Below are 16,425 nucleotides of genomic sequence, written 5' to 3'. Positions count from 1 at the left end.
TCATGTCCAATCTTTCATCCACCAGTACTCCCAAGTCCTTCTTGTCAGGGCTGCTCTCAATCTCTTCATTCCTCCAGCCTGTATTGATACCAGGTGTTACCCTGACCCAGGTGCAGGACCTTGCACTTGGCCTTGTTGAACCTCATGAGGTTCACATGGGTCCACTTTTCAAGCCTGTCCAGGTCTCTCTGAATGGCGTCCTGTCCCTCAAGCACACCAGATGCACCATTCAGCTTGGTGTCATCCACAAATTCGCTGAGGGTGCACTCGATCCCACTATCTATGTCATTCATGAAGATATTAAATAGTACTGGTCCCAGTATGAACCCTTGAGGGACACTGCTTGTCACTGGCTTCCACAGGGACACTGAACCATTGACTGTAAGTCTTTGGATGCAGCCATCCAGCCAAGTCCCATCCATCTAACAGTCCATCCATCAAACCCACCTCTCTCCAATTTAGAGGTAAGAATGTTGTCAGGGACTCTATCAAAGGCCTTACAGAAATCTAGGTAGCTCTTCCCTTGTCTACTAATGCAGTCACTGTATTAGAGAAGGCCTTCAGAATAGTCAGGCACTATTTGCCCATGGTGAACCCATCTTCGCTATCTCTAACCACCTCCCTGTCTTCCAAATGTTTCAGCATAGCTTTCAGGAGGACCTGTTCCATGATCTTACCATTTCTTAAGCAACATTACAAAGTTTTATCTGTTGTTGCTGGTGAAAACTCTGCTCTAGCCCCACTCACCAATCCCATGTTGCAGCATGCACCACAACAGCAACACAACAGCTCAGAGAAGTGGGAGAAAGAAAACTACAGCAGCCACGCAACAACACCCCTCACCAAATGCCAGGCTAACTGGAGCTAAAATCCACCCCACCCCCCAGAGAAGAGGATGCTACAGCAGCTCTTTTTTCTGTACTGACCACAGTGATTTGCTGCAGTGCTTTAGCAGGATGTGGGACATTCCAATGGGGAGCACATCATTTTGATTCAGGATGTGAGGCTGCCTTGCTCTCCTGCTTTTGTCATCAGAAAGAGAAGGAGTGTGCACCCTTAAGCTGACCTCCTGGCTGGTGTATCTGCACTGTGGCCTTCAGATGCTGCTCAGCAAAGCCCAGAGCTGCAAAAGGAAGCATGCAAAAGGACCTCCCCCGAAATCCCTCTGAAGTGGTGGGCTCAAGGTGGTCCCAGAGCTCCTGAACACTGGGACTGGGTTAAGATGCTGCTTCTCCTCATCTGCCTTTGGAGTTTACTGCCTCTTCACCCTCACCACTCCTGTCTGCTGCTAGGACCTCGTGGCAGGATGCCTGGGGGGCACACTGACCTGAAGGGCTTGTTTTACCTTCCTGAGACCAAAACCATGTCTCCTAGCAGTGCCGGGGACCCGAGGCCATGCATACCAGGGAGTCCTGTGCCAAGCTACTCTGCAAATTGTAAGGACAGCCCACCATGGGCACAGCTCTCATACCATCTTCACAGTGCCCCTTTCCTTCTGGTGCCCCAGCATGTAAAGCCCAGCGAGGGACTCTGCACCTCTCATAGGACTGGAATATTTTTTTTCTCAAAAATCTGAACAAGAAAGAACATCATGAGCAAGGGACGATGCAAAAAGGATCACCCATGATGCAAAAGATGCTCCACAGTATGTGCAAATACATCCAAGTGTGTGGCACCTCCTCAGTGCTGCTGACAGCCTACACTTGCATGTTTTACCATGACAATTAATTCAACTAAACGTTTCACAGAATGGTTTGGGCTGGAAGGGACCTCTGGAGATCATCTTGTCCAACCCACCTGCTAAAGCAGGTTCACCAGAGCAGATCACACAGGAATGTGTCCAGGTGGGTTTGAATGTCTCCAGAGAAGGAGACTCCACAACCTCTCTGGGCAGCCTGTTCCAGGGCTCTGGCACCCCCAAGGTAAAGCAGCTTCTCCTCATATTCAGAAGGAACCTCCTGTGTTTCAGTGTGTGTCCATTGCCCCTACTGGGCACCACTAAAAAGAGTCTGGTCCCATCCCGTGACATCCACGTTTGTTTGTCTTTACCAAAATAAAGGCCACAGCTGATTTTATGCAAGTAAAAACCCAGCGGGACACAGTTATATGACTATAAAGATACAGATTTGCTACAGGTACAGATTTTCTCACTTCTTTACAGAAACAGTTTAAAGCAATATAATAGAATTGATCTTTGAATCTAAACCAGTGGAGATGCAGCAATTTTCCTTTTCATAATGAAGTAGTACAGTCTTGGGTTGTAGATACACCCTTTAAATGCTTGCAGGAACTCCTCATACTGTACTTTAGGCAAATCTCAACCTCCCATCAATTTTGATTTTTTCATGTGCACAACTGTCTGTCCAGCTTTACAAAGGGGGAGAAATCCCTGGGACCCCAATTTTCTTGAACTCCAAACCAGTTATTGAGCTATTAAGGATTTACATCCTGTAGCAGCAGCTGGGCACCAGAGTCTTGACCACCAGGGCCACAGGAGAGAATCTCCAAAGTGTTTTACAGCTTGGAAACTGAATGGGCACAATTGACATTACACCTTTCGAAACTTGGCTGTTCAACACAATTAACATGTTTCTGACTTTCCTTTTACTTGTTTAATCTGTCCCTACTTAATTCTGACTTTATCAACTGCAAAATCTCTGAGTGTATATGCAATAAAATCAACACAGGAATTCACATTAACAAATCAACATTTGTGGAAATAGGACAGTTATAATATCAGCTTAGTTCACATCCAACCTCTCACATAAAGCTTCAAAGAAACAAAGCAATCAGAATTATCTTGAGCTCCCTCAGGATTAGTAAAGAACAACATTCTCAAAATGCTTCTACTGCATTTTAAATGTTGATCCTACTCTGCATTAGAGCAGGTTAAAATCTTCCAGCTAAACACATTTTTATCAAAAATTGTCCTTAAAAGCATGAAACTGTGGAACAAGATGAGTTTTGGGTATCTCTGCAACACTTCAGCTACGTTTCTATCAAAAACATATTTTTGTGGGCATTATTGTAGGAGTAGGGCTCTTATATACTTTGCAATGCAGTGTAAAGAAGAAGAAAAAAAAACAAACTAGGGAAACCAGCTTTTAGAATATGGAGTACTAGGCAGGCAGTGAGCCTTTCAAGGGCTACTATTCAAGGGTCACCAGACTGCACCCTCTCTTTTAAGTGATGTACAGCTTGCAATATACATAATAGCTTACTATACATAGCTTGCAATACAGTGTCTTCAGCAAAATGCTTGACCATAGACTTCACTTCAATGAAAAATTCCTCAGAATTCAACAAGGGTGCCCAAGCCCCCAGATTTAGGCATTGGCTTCACACACCTCTTACACTGGAATGCCTGGGAGCAAGAATGACCAACAGAGAGGAATCTGGGGGGAGGAATTACAGAATCACAGAATCCACTGGGTTGGAAAAGACCTCAGAGATCATCCAGTCCAACCCTTGGTCCAACTCCAGTCCGTTTACTAGATCATGGCACTAAGTGCCATGTCCAATCTCAGTTTAAAAACCTCCAGGAACGGCGACTCCACCACCTCCCTGGGCAGCCATTCCAATGCCTGACCACTCTCTCTGGAAACAATTTCTTTCTAATATCCACCCTAAATTTCCCCTGGTAGAGTTTAAGCCCATGCCCCCTTGTCCTATTGCTGACTGCCTGGGAGAAGAGACCAATCCCCACCTGGCTAGAACTTCCCTTCAGGTAGTTCTAGAGAGTGATGAGGTCACCTCTAAGCCTCCTCTTCTCCAGACTAAACAACCCCAGCTCCCTCAGCCTCTCCCCATAGGTCTTGTGTTCAAGTCCCTTCACCAGTCGTGTTGCTCTTCTCTGGACCCGCTCCAGCACTTCAATATCTTTCCTGAACTGAGGCACCCAGAACTGAACACAATAAGTAGCTGTATGTAGGAATAAGAAACCCTGAAATGACAATTAATGATAAAGTCCACTTGCCATTGACAACTAGGAAATTGTAAATACAGAAGAGCTATTGCTTGATAAAGCAAGGCAGTATTAGGAAGCAATTAAATAAAAATGCTTGTAAATGTTCTGGAAAGAAAAGCCCATCTCTCCCCTGCTAGAGGTACAATGCAGCTCTCCTGTATGTAGGGATGAAGAGTGGCCAGTGGAGGAAGAACTTTGTTTCCAACATACCATGGCATTTACATTCATAATTAAAACAGCCTCCTTTAACCTATTTAGCTCCTCTTTCTCCAAATGCTCTGCCTTCCTTTGCCTCCCAGGTAGACTGGCCTACTTCATCTCTGTAAGACTCTCCCAAGGGACTTAATCTCACAACTTCACACACCTGCTGTGGATATTCCAGCTGAGTCAGCAAATAGAAAGAGGTGTTTCTGGGGTGCAGATCTTGAAAGCTGCCTTAGGCTTTTTTACCTTATAATGTGAGTAAAAAGTGCATGAAAGGTGCTTATTTCTGCCCATTGAGTCTGGCTACTAAACTCAGACCCAGGGATCTACCTGACTTCAACTACGATTTCTGTAGTCACGAAGCAGACTCCAAATGCTGTTCTTTGTAGCTGTGGATAACATAGAGGAATCAGTGTTGTCACTGTATGGGAAAAAGACAGGATCTTGGAGGAGTCTGTAAGCCCAATCTGATGGTCATGGTGCAAGGAAACACAGTTATAAACCCATTATTAAATGCCAATAAAGCCAGAAATGAGATACAGCCAAGACATAGCCCCTGTGGTATCCTCTGGCTTGCAGAATCAGCAACAGTTGCAGCACCTTGTAGACACAAAGTTTTATTTCAAAACCATTCTGCAGACTTGGACTCGCATCTCCAGAATTCACTATTTTGTTAATGTTTGTTAATGCTGGGAAGACTTGGCCTGGCTTCTTTGGGGGATGATTACATGAAGATTTGCTGGGCAAAACTGTCACCTGAAAAGACACACACCATATTAAACATATCCTCTGCAGTTAAGAGAGGGACAAGATCTATTTCTTCACAGGGATCCACACTCAGAATAGATATTTCTTCTAAAGCCCAGCTGATTTTCAGGAAGGGAAAAGGTGCCTTCCTCAACCTCTGTGCTCCTAGAGGAACCAACCAGGATAACAACATGGAAAGGTAAAGAGAAATTATACGGGCATCACCCAAGCTGTGGGAACAGCTTCGTTTCTCTTTTATTTATTTTAATGAGAGGCAGATTAGACCTGAAGGAGGGGATACAATGCTCACGCTTGTACCTGGGCTGTCCTTGCAGGGAAACACCAGCAGAACTCAGCTTGGGCCAGACATCCCTGGGCTCAAATCCAGACACCCCTGGGCTCAGCCCCACTGCCAGCACATCCCCAGCCTGGGGGGTCTCGGGGAGGAAAAGGAGCTCCTTGTTGTCCCCTCAGCAGCCACAGACATGCGGTTGAACGAGTAAATATCAACATGTTGTCAGAAAACAGCAGTAATGTGGGGGGGTGGTTAATACACAAATAACTGGAGAAGCCACAGACTATTCTGGCAGTTAAATATAGGCTTCTACATCCAGGCAGGATGGAATTTTATGAGGCACATAAAAAAATTGGATATCTCTAAAAACAGACCAGATTTATTCTTCAGTTGCATGCCACCTTTTAGAATGCATGGATTAAATCAGAATTAAAAGGTGCCTGCACGATTGACTTCTGCATGTAGCCACAAATGAAGTTGTCTCACCAAGCAGTGGTGTTTGCAGTTCAGGGCTTCATGTGCATTATAAACACTTTTTATCAACAGTGTAGAGAAAAAAAATCATTCAGGATAAAAGATACCAGGATCTGACAAGGGCCACTGGGAGCAATGAAGAGGATTCATTGCATTGAGTGATCTGGATCACTGCTTAAGCATGGCAGGGAGAAACAATATGGACTTGGGCAGGTTCAAGTTCATCTTCCCAGGAATAAACACAACAAGGTACAGCAACAGGGTGAGAAAATCTATTCTGGGCTGTGACTACGCCCACATGCCTGACCAGATAACAAGCTGGATGGGGAGCTCCTGGGGTGCAAACGGCAAGTGTTAATGAGCTACATAAATGAGGAACACTGAGTCGCATTGCAGAGGTGATACTATATCTGATTAACCTTTTTTTTCGGCTGGTACTGCAATGGTGTCCAGGTTGGCTTTCCACAGTGAAAAAAGGGGGTTTGACAACAGTGAAATAATTACAGGGCTCCATCTGTTAAGTGCATTAAAGGACCCAAAGCACAGGGCTCCTCACTGTATCTGACAAAGAGATTGCAAAATCCCAGCTGGTAACCAGAAATCACAGGCTAAAACTAAGATGTAGATCTGTGCCAGAGATGGCAATTAGCTAGTGGAACAAGTCTGTAAAGGCCGTGATGGATTCTCCAGACAGAGAGTTTTATAGTCACCAGGACTGGATGTTTCATAAACTGCAATTAATTCACAGCATCGTGCAAAATAACAACTTTGATTATGTCAAAACCCTTTAACCTGACAAGCTCTGACTCTGAACACGCACCTAAGAGAAGTCAGCAAAGACACCATTCAGGAACTGCTGCCCATCTAGGAAAGGACGAGTTTCTAAAAACTGTTATGCTTGGCCAACTTAAAGCATTCAGAAGTCGTGAGTCACGGCTCCAAGCATCATGCAACTGGCTTAAAAATACTGATACTTTAAAACAAGAATAAATATTGGTTCATCTCTATTTGCCTTCTAGGTATGGGGTTTTTTCGCCTTTTAATCTTCAGGCTTCAAGCTCTGCAGCTGTGATGTCCATAAAGCAGTCGCCACTAAGCCTAATTTATATAAATGCTGAGATTAACACAGCATCTTACGACTCTAGAAGATCTTCAGAATAATACCAAACACCTTGAGATTTACTATAAAGTTGTGAGATTTCACCACGGTGATTATAAAGGCAATGTTCCTTTTAAAACCAGTGACATGCAAAAAAGAGCCAAACCAAAAAAGCAAGTCCAGCAGCAGCTGCAGTTATCCCATCTTCTGCAACAGCTCCCTGCCAGCATTTGTGGGTTTCCAGCCCCATTTCCCTCATCACACGAGGACGTAGCGGAGGGAAGTGGGGGATCTATGACCCTACATGTTTTTTCCACCCCTGGTATCTGTGGGCGCTTCCTCTGGACAAAGGCAGCTCTGTGCTTCTCCCCTCTCTCTCCTCAAAGGCAGAAGCCCTTTGCATAGTCTCTGTCCTGAGGATGCCAGGATGGATGGGCTGGAGAACAGACACAGCCAGGACAGAGAGAAGATGATGCTAGGATATATGAGATTCCCATCTGACCACAGGCAAAACTGTGTTTCCATTAGGTTCTTTCCCAGGCCCACCTGGTGAGATGAAAGCTGCAATTTCTCACCTCGCTTGCTCCTCTAACAGAAAAAAAAAAACAAAACCAAAACGGCCTCTCCAAATCCTACTCTTCCATTAACCTTATGAAACTGAGTAGTCCTTGACCTCTCTTATCAAGGTCCTTCACCCCAGCCAGAGAGCTGGCTGTGAGCCTCCCCAGCGCCCAGGTAAAGCAGTGAACAAAACTGGAGGCATGAGCAAGTTTGTGCTTGGGAGCAACCCAGCGGTGTAACAGCCCCCGGGCTCTCCTCCAGCAGCACTTGGGGGCTGCCGCCCAGATGAGTCCTGTAGCAGACATGGGGCTGATGTCTCCGGACAGGTAACCTGCCTTTACCCTCTCCACATAGAGGAATATCTGGGGCAGAGGCCATTTTATAGAATTGCATTTTAACCACGCTCATTCTAGACCTGAGCGAGCCCACCCTGCGACACAGCTCCAGATATGGCAGGGATGCACCGCAGCACCACTGCTGCACACCAAGAAACGGCAAGTGATGAGCACACTGGGATTGCTGCCACTTCCTACAGCCTTTTATCACCCAAATATTTCCAGGTGGCAGGGCCGTAAAGGGATCCTGCAGCCTGTGAGGCCTGTGAGGCCACTTATAAAGTGGGATATGGTACAGGAGAAGAAACCAAGCCAGTTCACACCAATGAAGAACAGGTAATGCCAGCGGTAAATATGTCAGCACTCCCAAGCAAAGTGAAAGGCTGACATCCATGTATCAAAAATATACTAGAAAAAAGCATGAGACAGAATGAAGACCACTGCTTTGCGGAGGCCACAAGGCTCACTGTCTGACATCTTCTGCACAGCCAAACGTCCCCCCAGCCACTGGCACTGTACAAGCAAAAGCACAAGATACAGTCTGCGAGCAAGCAAATGTCCTGCTAGTGCTAATCACTGCCTCACACATAGCTGGCAGGAACACGTAGGCAGGAAACATCCTCCAAAATCTAGGCATCTCATGAAAGGAGCTAAGAGGGACCTGAAAATCCCTGTCTGTGCACCAGGACCTGGACCCACCTTAGAGAAAGCACAAGAGAGAGCACACACCTTAGACCACACCTAGCTTTGATGAAATGCCCTCCAGCCATGCCAACCTCCTCAGCTACCCCTGGAAAGGCCAGCAGGGATATATACAGATCAGGAGCTATTCAGGCCCTGAGCTTGAGAAAGCTATTCAGGCTTGCTAAGCTGCAAGAAAGACACCATTTGAGGTTTTTTAAAAAGCCTGCAAACTGCAGCGGCTCTGCTCGGTTGCACTGCTGCACAACACATTCCCCACTGCCCCTCAACCTGCCAGCAACATGCCAGGACATTTCTCCACCATCATGCAAAGCAAACAGCACACAGGGGTAGCAGGGAAACCCTCTGTACTGTGATTTGGGGATTAAACCGTGGTTCCTTAATGAGAATGAGCAGTAGGGCAATGTAGGGCAATGAAGATGATTAAGGGAATGGAGCACCTCCCTTATGAAGAAAGGCTGATGGAGCTGGGTCTCTTTAGTTTGGAGAAGAGGAGACTAAGGGGGGACCTTATTAATGTTTATAAATATATAAAGGGTGAGTGCCATGAGGATGGAGCCAGGCTCTTCTCGGTAGCAAACAATGACAGGACAAGGGGTAATGGGATCAAGCTGGAACACAAGAGGTTCCACTTAAACTTGAGAAAAAACTTCTTCTCAGTAAGGGTGACAGACACTGGAACAGGCTGCCCAGGGGGGTTGTGGAGTCTCCTTCTCTGGAGACATTCAAAACCCGCCTGGACATGTTCCTGTGCGACCTCACCCAGGCGTTCCTGCTCCAGCAGGGGGATTGGACTAGATGATCTTTTGAGGTCCCTTCCAATCCCAAACATACTGTGATACTGTGATCATGAACCAGGGGCTTCTCCCCCACAGCTGCTGGGGTGATCAAGCTGTGCCTTGGCATAAGGCTTGGACAGGCCCTTGCTGTCAGTGTGGAAAGCTGCACTGAAATCAAGGGGTTTCTCAGCATTAACCTTGCTGATCAGGCATCTGGACAAGGTTTTGAAACCAGTCCCAAAGGGCTTCCCACTCAACGCCAGTGCTGTTCCCAGTCAGCTGCAGCAGTGCATGCAGTGCCCGGGTCTGCTCGCTCACACGGACTCAGCAGAACAGACTCTGTGGGTACTGAATCAGCATTTTTCAAGAGTAATAAAACAACCCAAACCAGCTCCTTTTCTGTGGGGATAAATCTGCTTGGTGCCAGAGATGTTTGCTAGCTCTGCAAATGGCTGCAGCAGAGCACGGCCCCAGCTCAACCCTGCTGCACTAAAGTTCATATAGCTGTTTTTTAGCATAAACAGAGATTTTCGCTGAGGTTTTAAGAATATCATCTTCCTCTGAAATAACTGCACAAACTCCACATAGTGGCGGGCTGGTAATCAAAACACAAGTGTAGCTGGAGGAAGGCTAGCGGTTCTCAGTGCAGGTCCTCTGCCTGCTGCAACTGCCCTGCAACGTTCACCAAAGCCACGCTCCGAGTCCTCCCCATCTTGACACAAAACCTGTCACTTCCGCAAAGATGGAAAGGAAGAGCATTCACTCCCTGATTTCATGCCTTACAAATTTTGGAAAGGAAGAGCTGGGTCAGCTGTGTCACCTTTTCTCTGTGCCTGCACTGTGGCAAAACAAGCGTCTGCAACTTAAGTCAACACCAACAAAACTTTTGGGGACTTTGGGGTCAGTAAAGACCTAATGGGGCAGCTTGCAACATGAAAACCACTCACATCCATACCACACAATTCCAGCCTCCCAAATACAGCAAAATACTATCTGGGAGGTCAAAGAGACAGGGCTGAGACAGGGAAACACTTGCCTTTAGGTACAACAAGCAAAAGGGAGGACTCAGCACACGGGCTCGCCTCTGAAGGCAGCAGCTCTGCCCAGGCACTGGCCAGGACCGCGCTGCTCACGGGGATCAGCACACAGCGAGCGAACACTCTGGATTATTTCTAATGCGCTTGGAATAAACCCGTGCTTGCAGGGAGGCCTGGCACGAGGGGTTCGGCACCGTGAAAGCCCTGCGTGAGCTCTGTTGGGAAGATTTAAATAGGACATAAGCAGTGTATACACTTCATATAGCACTCCTGGAGATGCAGGTGCCTTCACCAGCTGTCCTAGCCGCAGGGGTGTGATGTCCCCACTGCATGCCCGAGGCTGAAGCTCACAGGGACCACGTCTACCCAAGACCCAAGCCCTGCAGACGACTAATCTTTCAGCAAGAGCAGGACCAGGCCCCTCCAGTGACCCACCCCCGGCGGCCATTACCTGCTGACCCCGTACTCCGGAGGCGGCTGGTAGCGGACCAGGGCCATCTCTGCCCGGGCAGGCTGGGGGGCAGCATAGGAGGCCTTGAGGACGTCCTGTGCTGGCTGCTCGCTGTAGAAGAGCCCGTGCTCCTGCGCCTTGCTGCTGGGGGCCGCCGCTTTGCCTTTGTAGGGGTACTCGGGTGGTGGCCCTCGTGGGTCCGTGGCCTTGCTGGGCGGTGGGGCCGCCTTGAAGCCCTTCCCACCCGCCGGGGCCGGGGGGTGCTGCTTGGCCCCGTTCCTCTCCAGTGAGAGCTGCATGATCCTCTCGCTCAGTGAGCGCACATGGCCCTGCTTCAGCTCCTTCAGCGCCTCGTCCTTGTGCGCCTGCCCGCTGTTGGCGCGGTTCACTGTCGGCCTCCCCTCCGTCCTGGACTTCTGGCTGGATGTGCCATAAAATCCCGTGGTGGCAGCGGGCGGCTGGGCTCGGAAAAACTGCGACTGCGCCTTGGCCTCCTCATAGGTGGGGAGCTCCTCGGTGCCGTGCGGGGGCTGTGGCGCCCGGGGCTGCTTCTCCATGGCAGCACCGTCCCCCTGGTGCTCCTGCCCCTGTGGTTCCTGCCGCCCCGATGGCTGGACCATTGGCGGCTCTTCGGGCGCGAGGTTTTCTGCGGAAGAGAGAGTGCTGGCAGTGCTGTTGGAGGGGCCGGCGCTGCCCGTCGCCTGGTGCTGTATGGCCAGCAGGTTCATGTTCTCGCTGGGGTTGCCATACCTCAGCCGCTCCTGGATCAGGCGCTGCAGGACGGTGCCGGCTGCCACCTCCTCCGCCCCTCGCATCTCCACCTCAGGCACCCGGCGGCAGCTGGGAGGGCGCAGGGTGCAGAGGGCCTCCTCGGCTGGGCAGGGAGAGAGAGAGGTGGCCATTAGCTCTGCTGCCTGGGAGGTCTGGTCCCCTCACCTTTTTTTCCCCATCCTACACCCCACACCTGTGACCCCATACCCAGGATGCACCCCCATGCAACACCCTGCCAGGGTCACCCTGGGATGTGGCTGCAAGCAGACGAAGGACGGAGGGCACTGCTCCCTACTCATCCCCCACCCCAGCTCATCCCTAATTCTGTTTGCAGTGACCCCTAAAATCATACTCCTATCCCCTTCCCCGCCATCCCCTCCGTAATACTCCATGCATCCCATAACCATGGCTCTGAACCCCCTCCCAAGTCAATGGAAGGATAAGAAAGGCAAAGGGAAAGGCAAAGGGAAAGGCAAAGGGAAAGGCAAAGGGAAAGGCAAAGGGAAAGGCAAAGGGAAAGGCAAAGGGAAAGGCAAAGGGAAAGGCAAAGGGAAAGGCAAAGGGAAAGGCAAAGGGAAAGGCAAAGGGAAAGGCAAAGGCAAAGGCAAAGGCAAAGGCAAAGGCAAAGGCAAAGGCAAAGGCAAAGGCAAAGGCAAAGGCAAAGGCAAAGGCAAAGGCAAAGGCAAAGGCAAAGGCAAAGGCAAAGGCAAAGGCAAAGGGAAAGGCAAAGGCAAAGGCAAAGGGAAAGGCAAAGGGAAAGGCAAAGGGAAAGGCAAAGGGAAAGGCAAAGGGAAAGGCAAAGGGAAAGGGAAGGAGAGAGAGAGGAGGGGAGGATTTCAGTTGAAAGGGACCTACAACGATCATCTAGTCCAACTGCCTGGCCAATTCAGGGCTGAACAAGTTAAAGCATGTTATTAAGGGCATTGTCCAAATGTCTCTTAAACACTGAAAGGCTTGGGGCACCAACCACTTCTCTAGAAAGCCTGTTGCAGTGTTTGACCTCCCCCCAGAGATGCCTTGCACAGCTTACAGAGGCAGCTCACCTGGCAATACTAAAAGAGGTGCTGCATTTTTGATGGCCAAAGTGAGATGAGTCAAATGCCCTCCTAAGCATGCTGCCTGCCACAATAAAATAAACTGCAGAATGTGTCACAGGAAAACTGTGAAATTACACTAAAAATAAAAAGGTCCCAAAAGTGTAATTAAAGAGTAATCTATGCTCTGTCATCTTCCCCTAAAACTGAAATTTCCCATCTGGCCAATAACACTATTTCTAAGGGAGTCAATACTAACTGTTGTAATTTTGCTGGATGAGTACAAGAAAGGCATTACGGTCACAGATGTAATACCAGAATTTTAAAAAGAGCACAGATGGAACAGCTACACAACTCTAACACAGGCTACTGAAGTTATCCAGAGGCAACAGTACCAATTTTGCACCATATACTCAGTGGAGCTTGCCTGGAGCCAAACATCTAATGGCATATAACCATGGGTGGGACATTGGGATTCCTCCCTCCTGGAGCCCTCCTTCCACACCCATCCCAAAAGTGGTCTCAGACGTCTGCCCAAACAGTGCCTGAGCCCAGAGGGGTGCTCCTTCAAGATCTTGGTGTGGACAAAAGCGAGAACAAGCCCACAGCTCTGGACCGAGTCCTCCCATGCCTCTAGGCAAGAAGGAGGTGTTGTTTTGAGTTCAGTTTTTTTGAGGTCATCCTTGGCAACTTTCTCTCCTGCTGTTTCCAGTTCTCAGAGGAGTTCGTCAGAAGGACTTACATTTGTTTTTTGGCATTTGAAAGCGGTTAGAAAGCAAACTTTCTCTTGAGGTCGGGCATTTCCCAGAGGTTTCATCAGTTACTGCACATGCTGTGGGATAACTTATACACAACCCAGATGCCAGAGGGGGAAGAAAAGCCTTTAAGAGAACAGGTCATTTCCACTAACTTTTCTGTGGCAAAGCCTCAAAGATGATTGTGAGAGAAGATTCCCAGGTGTAAAACATCCCACGCCTGCTCCATGAGATACACATCTCCTGCTTTCCCTGAGATTATGTTATCTGCCTGCCAGCCTGACTTTTGGGGGTTGCAGCCTGGCCACCAGCTTTCAGTGGGTCTCTCAGCTCCCTGGGCTGGTGCTTGAGGCAACAAGATGCACAGACATACACACACCCGTCCATCCAACTGTCTGCACATCAGCCAAGTGCCCATCTACTTTAGATGCCCGTGAAGCTCTTGCTGCTTTACTCATGTTACTGCAGTGCAAAGAAACCTCATCATACTGGCCATTTCTGTAGACATGAAACAAAAATCTCCCCAACATTCCAGAAAGCTCATTCTAACATACCAGAAAGCTCAGTCTGGGTTGTTAGACTATGCCTGAGGTAAGCCTGATGAAAGGCGAAAAAGCCAACTCTACATGGTCAAGACAGCTCTTAATAATACACCAGGAAGATTTTTACCCCTGTACTAGTCATCTGTTACCATCCTCATATCTGGGAGATGTACTTTAGTTGCCTATTCTTAAGGTCCAAGAGTACTGACCATAGTGCACCTGCGGTCCCGCTCCACCAGCAAAAAAAGCTATGGGCAGTGGTCCAGTGGTGCAGTGAAGAGCAACCATGCCCTTAAACGTTGCATCTTCCACAAGCATAAGTGACAGATGACGGCAGGTTGTAACATTCAAGTCAAAGGCAACTCCCCTTTGACTCTACAAAGGATGAGAAGCTGACCTTTAACTCTATAATTATTATTTGTAAATGGTCTAAACTGCTCAATTTATGCTTCAGAAAAAACCTGGAAGTAAATGTGGTGGATTTGTAGGGAAGCGTGGCCACCTACTCACCAGCTTTTTCTTTGGCACTGATTGCTTCAGCTGTTAGTGGAGAAACTTCATGCCTGCCAGCAAACAACTGGTGATCCTGGTAAAGAAAGCCAGTATCTTCCAGTAGCTGGACTGGGCTGGTAGGCTTGTAACAAACAGATGTGGAGCCTGCAAGAAGGAAAAACAGAATGTCAGTAAAGAAATCACTTGAATGACAAAATATAAAGCAATGACTTATGGTGGAACTTTTATTAAGCATGGTTAGGTCCCTGAGAAGCCCTGACCCAACCACCTCTGCTGTCCACACCACCCAAATGACACATTAGCTCTGAGGAACAAGAGGCAGCCACCCAGTCAATCCTGCTGGTTTATGTACTGACACAGCTTGTCCTCTGAGGCCCCCAGACTAGGTACAAAGTAAGGCTGGCACAGCCTGGCTTGTAAGAGCTGACAGTGACAAACTCACAAATCAAGGCACAGCCCTGGGACATGAGGCCAAGAGAGCCAGCCTAAAACTGAGAGAGAGAGTGGGTAAAAAGAAGGACAGAAGGATAGGTGAGGACCCGGCCGCACATTCAATTGGGCTAAAGTCTGTGAGAGGCTTTGCCACAAAATCCGCTCATGAATAATGGTTCAGCAATACAGAAAATTGCTGAGGCATAAAATACAGCCAACGCTATCATGGAAGAGAGTTTATAAATCACTTTGTCGAGATGTTCTTAACATGGCAAGTAGAGGATGTAGCTGGAGAGCTATGGGAATGTGTCCGGCAGACCGACTGCGCAGGAGCCGCACGCCTGAACCCTGGCATCCCACAGACTTCAACAGCCCCTTTCACAACCAGTGAGCAAGAACAAGTTCTCCTGGCCAGCAACAAGGCTCATCCTAAATCTGCTCTCAGGGGTGGCTTTCTCTGGCGGTGCTTGTTTTAACAAGCTCATGCAAAAAAACAGTGTTAAGATAGGAATGATATTGGCTTGACCCCACAATTTCAGAAAGACACAGATGGACTAGAGAGGGTCCAAATGAGGACCACAAAGGTGATCAAATGGCTGGAGAACCTGCCCTATGAGGAAAGGCTGAAGGAGTTAGGTCTTCTATCCCTGGAAAAGAGATGCCTTGGGGAGGGATCTCATCACAGTGTTCCAGTACTTAAAGGGTGGTTACCAAGAGGACAGAGGCTCTCTCATCACACGGACCTACATAGAGAAGACAAGGGGCAATGGGTACAAGTTGCAGCAGGAGTGGTTTTATCTTGACATGAAAATACATTTTTACAGTGAGAACAATCATTCACTGGAACAACCTCCTCAGTGACATGGTGGAGTACCTATCATGGGAGGTTTTCCAGATGTGATTGGACAAGGTGCTGGATAATCTCATCTAGGCTCCCTCTCCCACAGAAGACTGGACCAGATGATCTTTTGAGGTCATCTCCAACCGAGGCTGCTCCATGATTTTCCACTTCCGATTTATTTTTGTGTGCACTACCACATTTTTGTGAAGAGAAGGCTCTTTGAGGTCCAAACCTCCGAGGTGAGTATCTCCCATCCCTGAGTTCCCTGGTGCAATGGGGACACAGCAGAATCACTGTCCATTTACACCACCCACTAGCAGTCATTTTAGACTAAGAGGTGACCACTGATGTCCAGCACTGACCACTGCCAAGGGACAAGCCCAGGTGGGATGTGGAGGACTCACAGTGGCACTGGTGGGATGTCCATCAGTCACAGTGGGACATCTGTCCATCCTGGTGGGGCAGAAAGCCCAGGAGAACAGGGACGCACAGAACCTGCTCTGCAGGAAGAACTATCAGCCATGAATGACCTTCCAATCCCTAATATTCTGTGATTCTGTGACCTGGACTTACTAATCTTGAGTGCTTGGTTTGCACTCAGCTGCATGCTCACTGGCACATATCACATGGGGAGGTTGCTTTGCTCTCCTCCTTACACACAGGTCACCACCAACCCCATGCCCCTGCAAGGAACAGGGAAGCGGAGGGTGGCATGGGACAGGATCCAGCCCGTCCTCTCTACAGGCATGAAGATGCAGATACTATTTTCTTACACACCCAGAGGAGAGGAAATAGGCATTTCTGCAAAATGTTAATGAATTCATCACTTTACCATTCACATTATGCATGAATGTGTATGGCAGTTCTCTATATTTAGAGAGCAAGA

The 16,425-nt window shown here is 48.3% G+C and overlaps 1 protein-coding gene across 4 annotated transcripts in view; it reads right to left on the bottom strand.

Annotated features, from left to right (window-relative positions):
* The window catches only part of AMOTL1 (angiomotin like 1), an 89,207-nt gene that overhangs the window by 32,899 nt on the left and 39,883 nt on the right, over positions 1-16,425 (bottom strand). For 3 of the 4 annotated variants that reach the window (XM_065040926.1, XM_065041016.1, XM_065041062.1), the window contains 2 exons: positions 14,264-14,410; positions 10,652-11,525 (listed from right to left, as the gene is read on the bottom strand). In XM_065040926.1, coding sequence (XP_064896998.1) covers positions 10,652-11,525; positions 14,264-14,410 — 1,021 coding nt within the window. Of the gene's footprint in view, positions 1-10,651; positions 11,526-14,263; positions 14,411-16,425 lie in introns of those variants that run through there. The other variant, XM_065041130.1, reaches the window with a different exon arrangement.

Source organism: Columba livia, chromosome 1 (genome assembly GCF_036013475.1).
Source record: "Columba livia isolate bColLiv1 breed racing homer chromosome 1, bColLiv1.pat.W.v2, whole genome shotgun sequence".
In the NCBI taxonomy this organism is placed as follows: domain Eukaryota; kingdom Metazoa; phylum Chordata; class Aves; order Columbiformes; family Columbidae; genus Columba; species Columba livia.
Note: the sequence above shows the minus strand (reverse complement) of the source record. Positions and strands in the feature narration are given on the sequence as shown.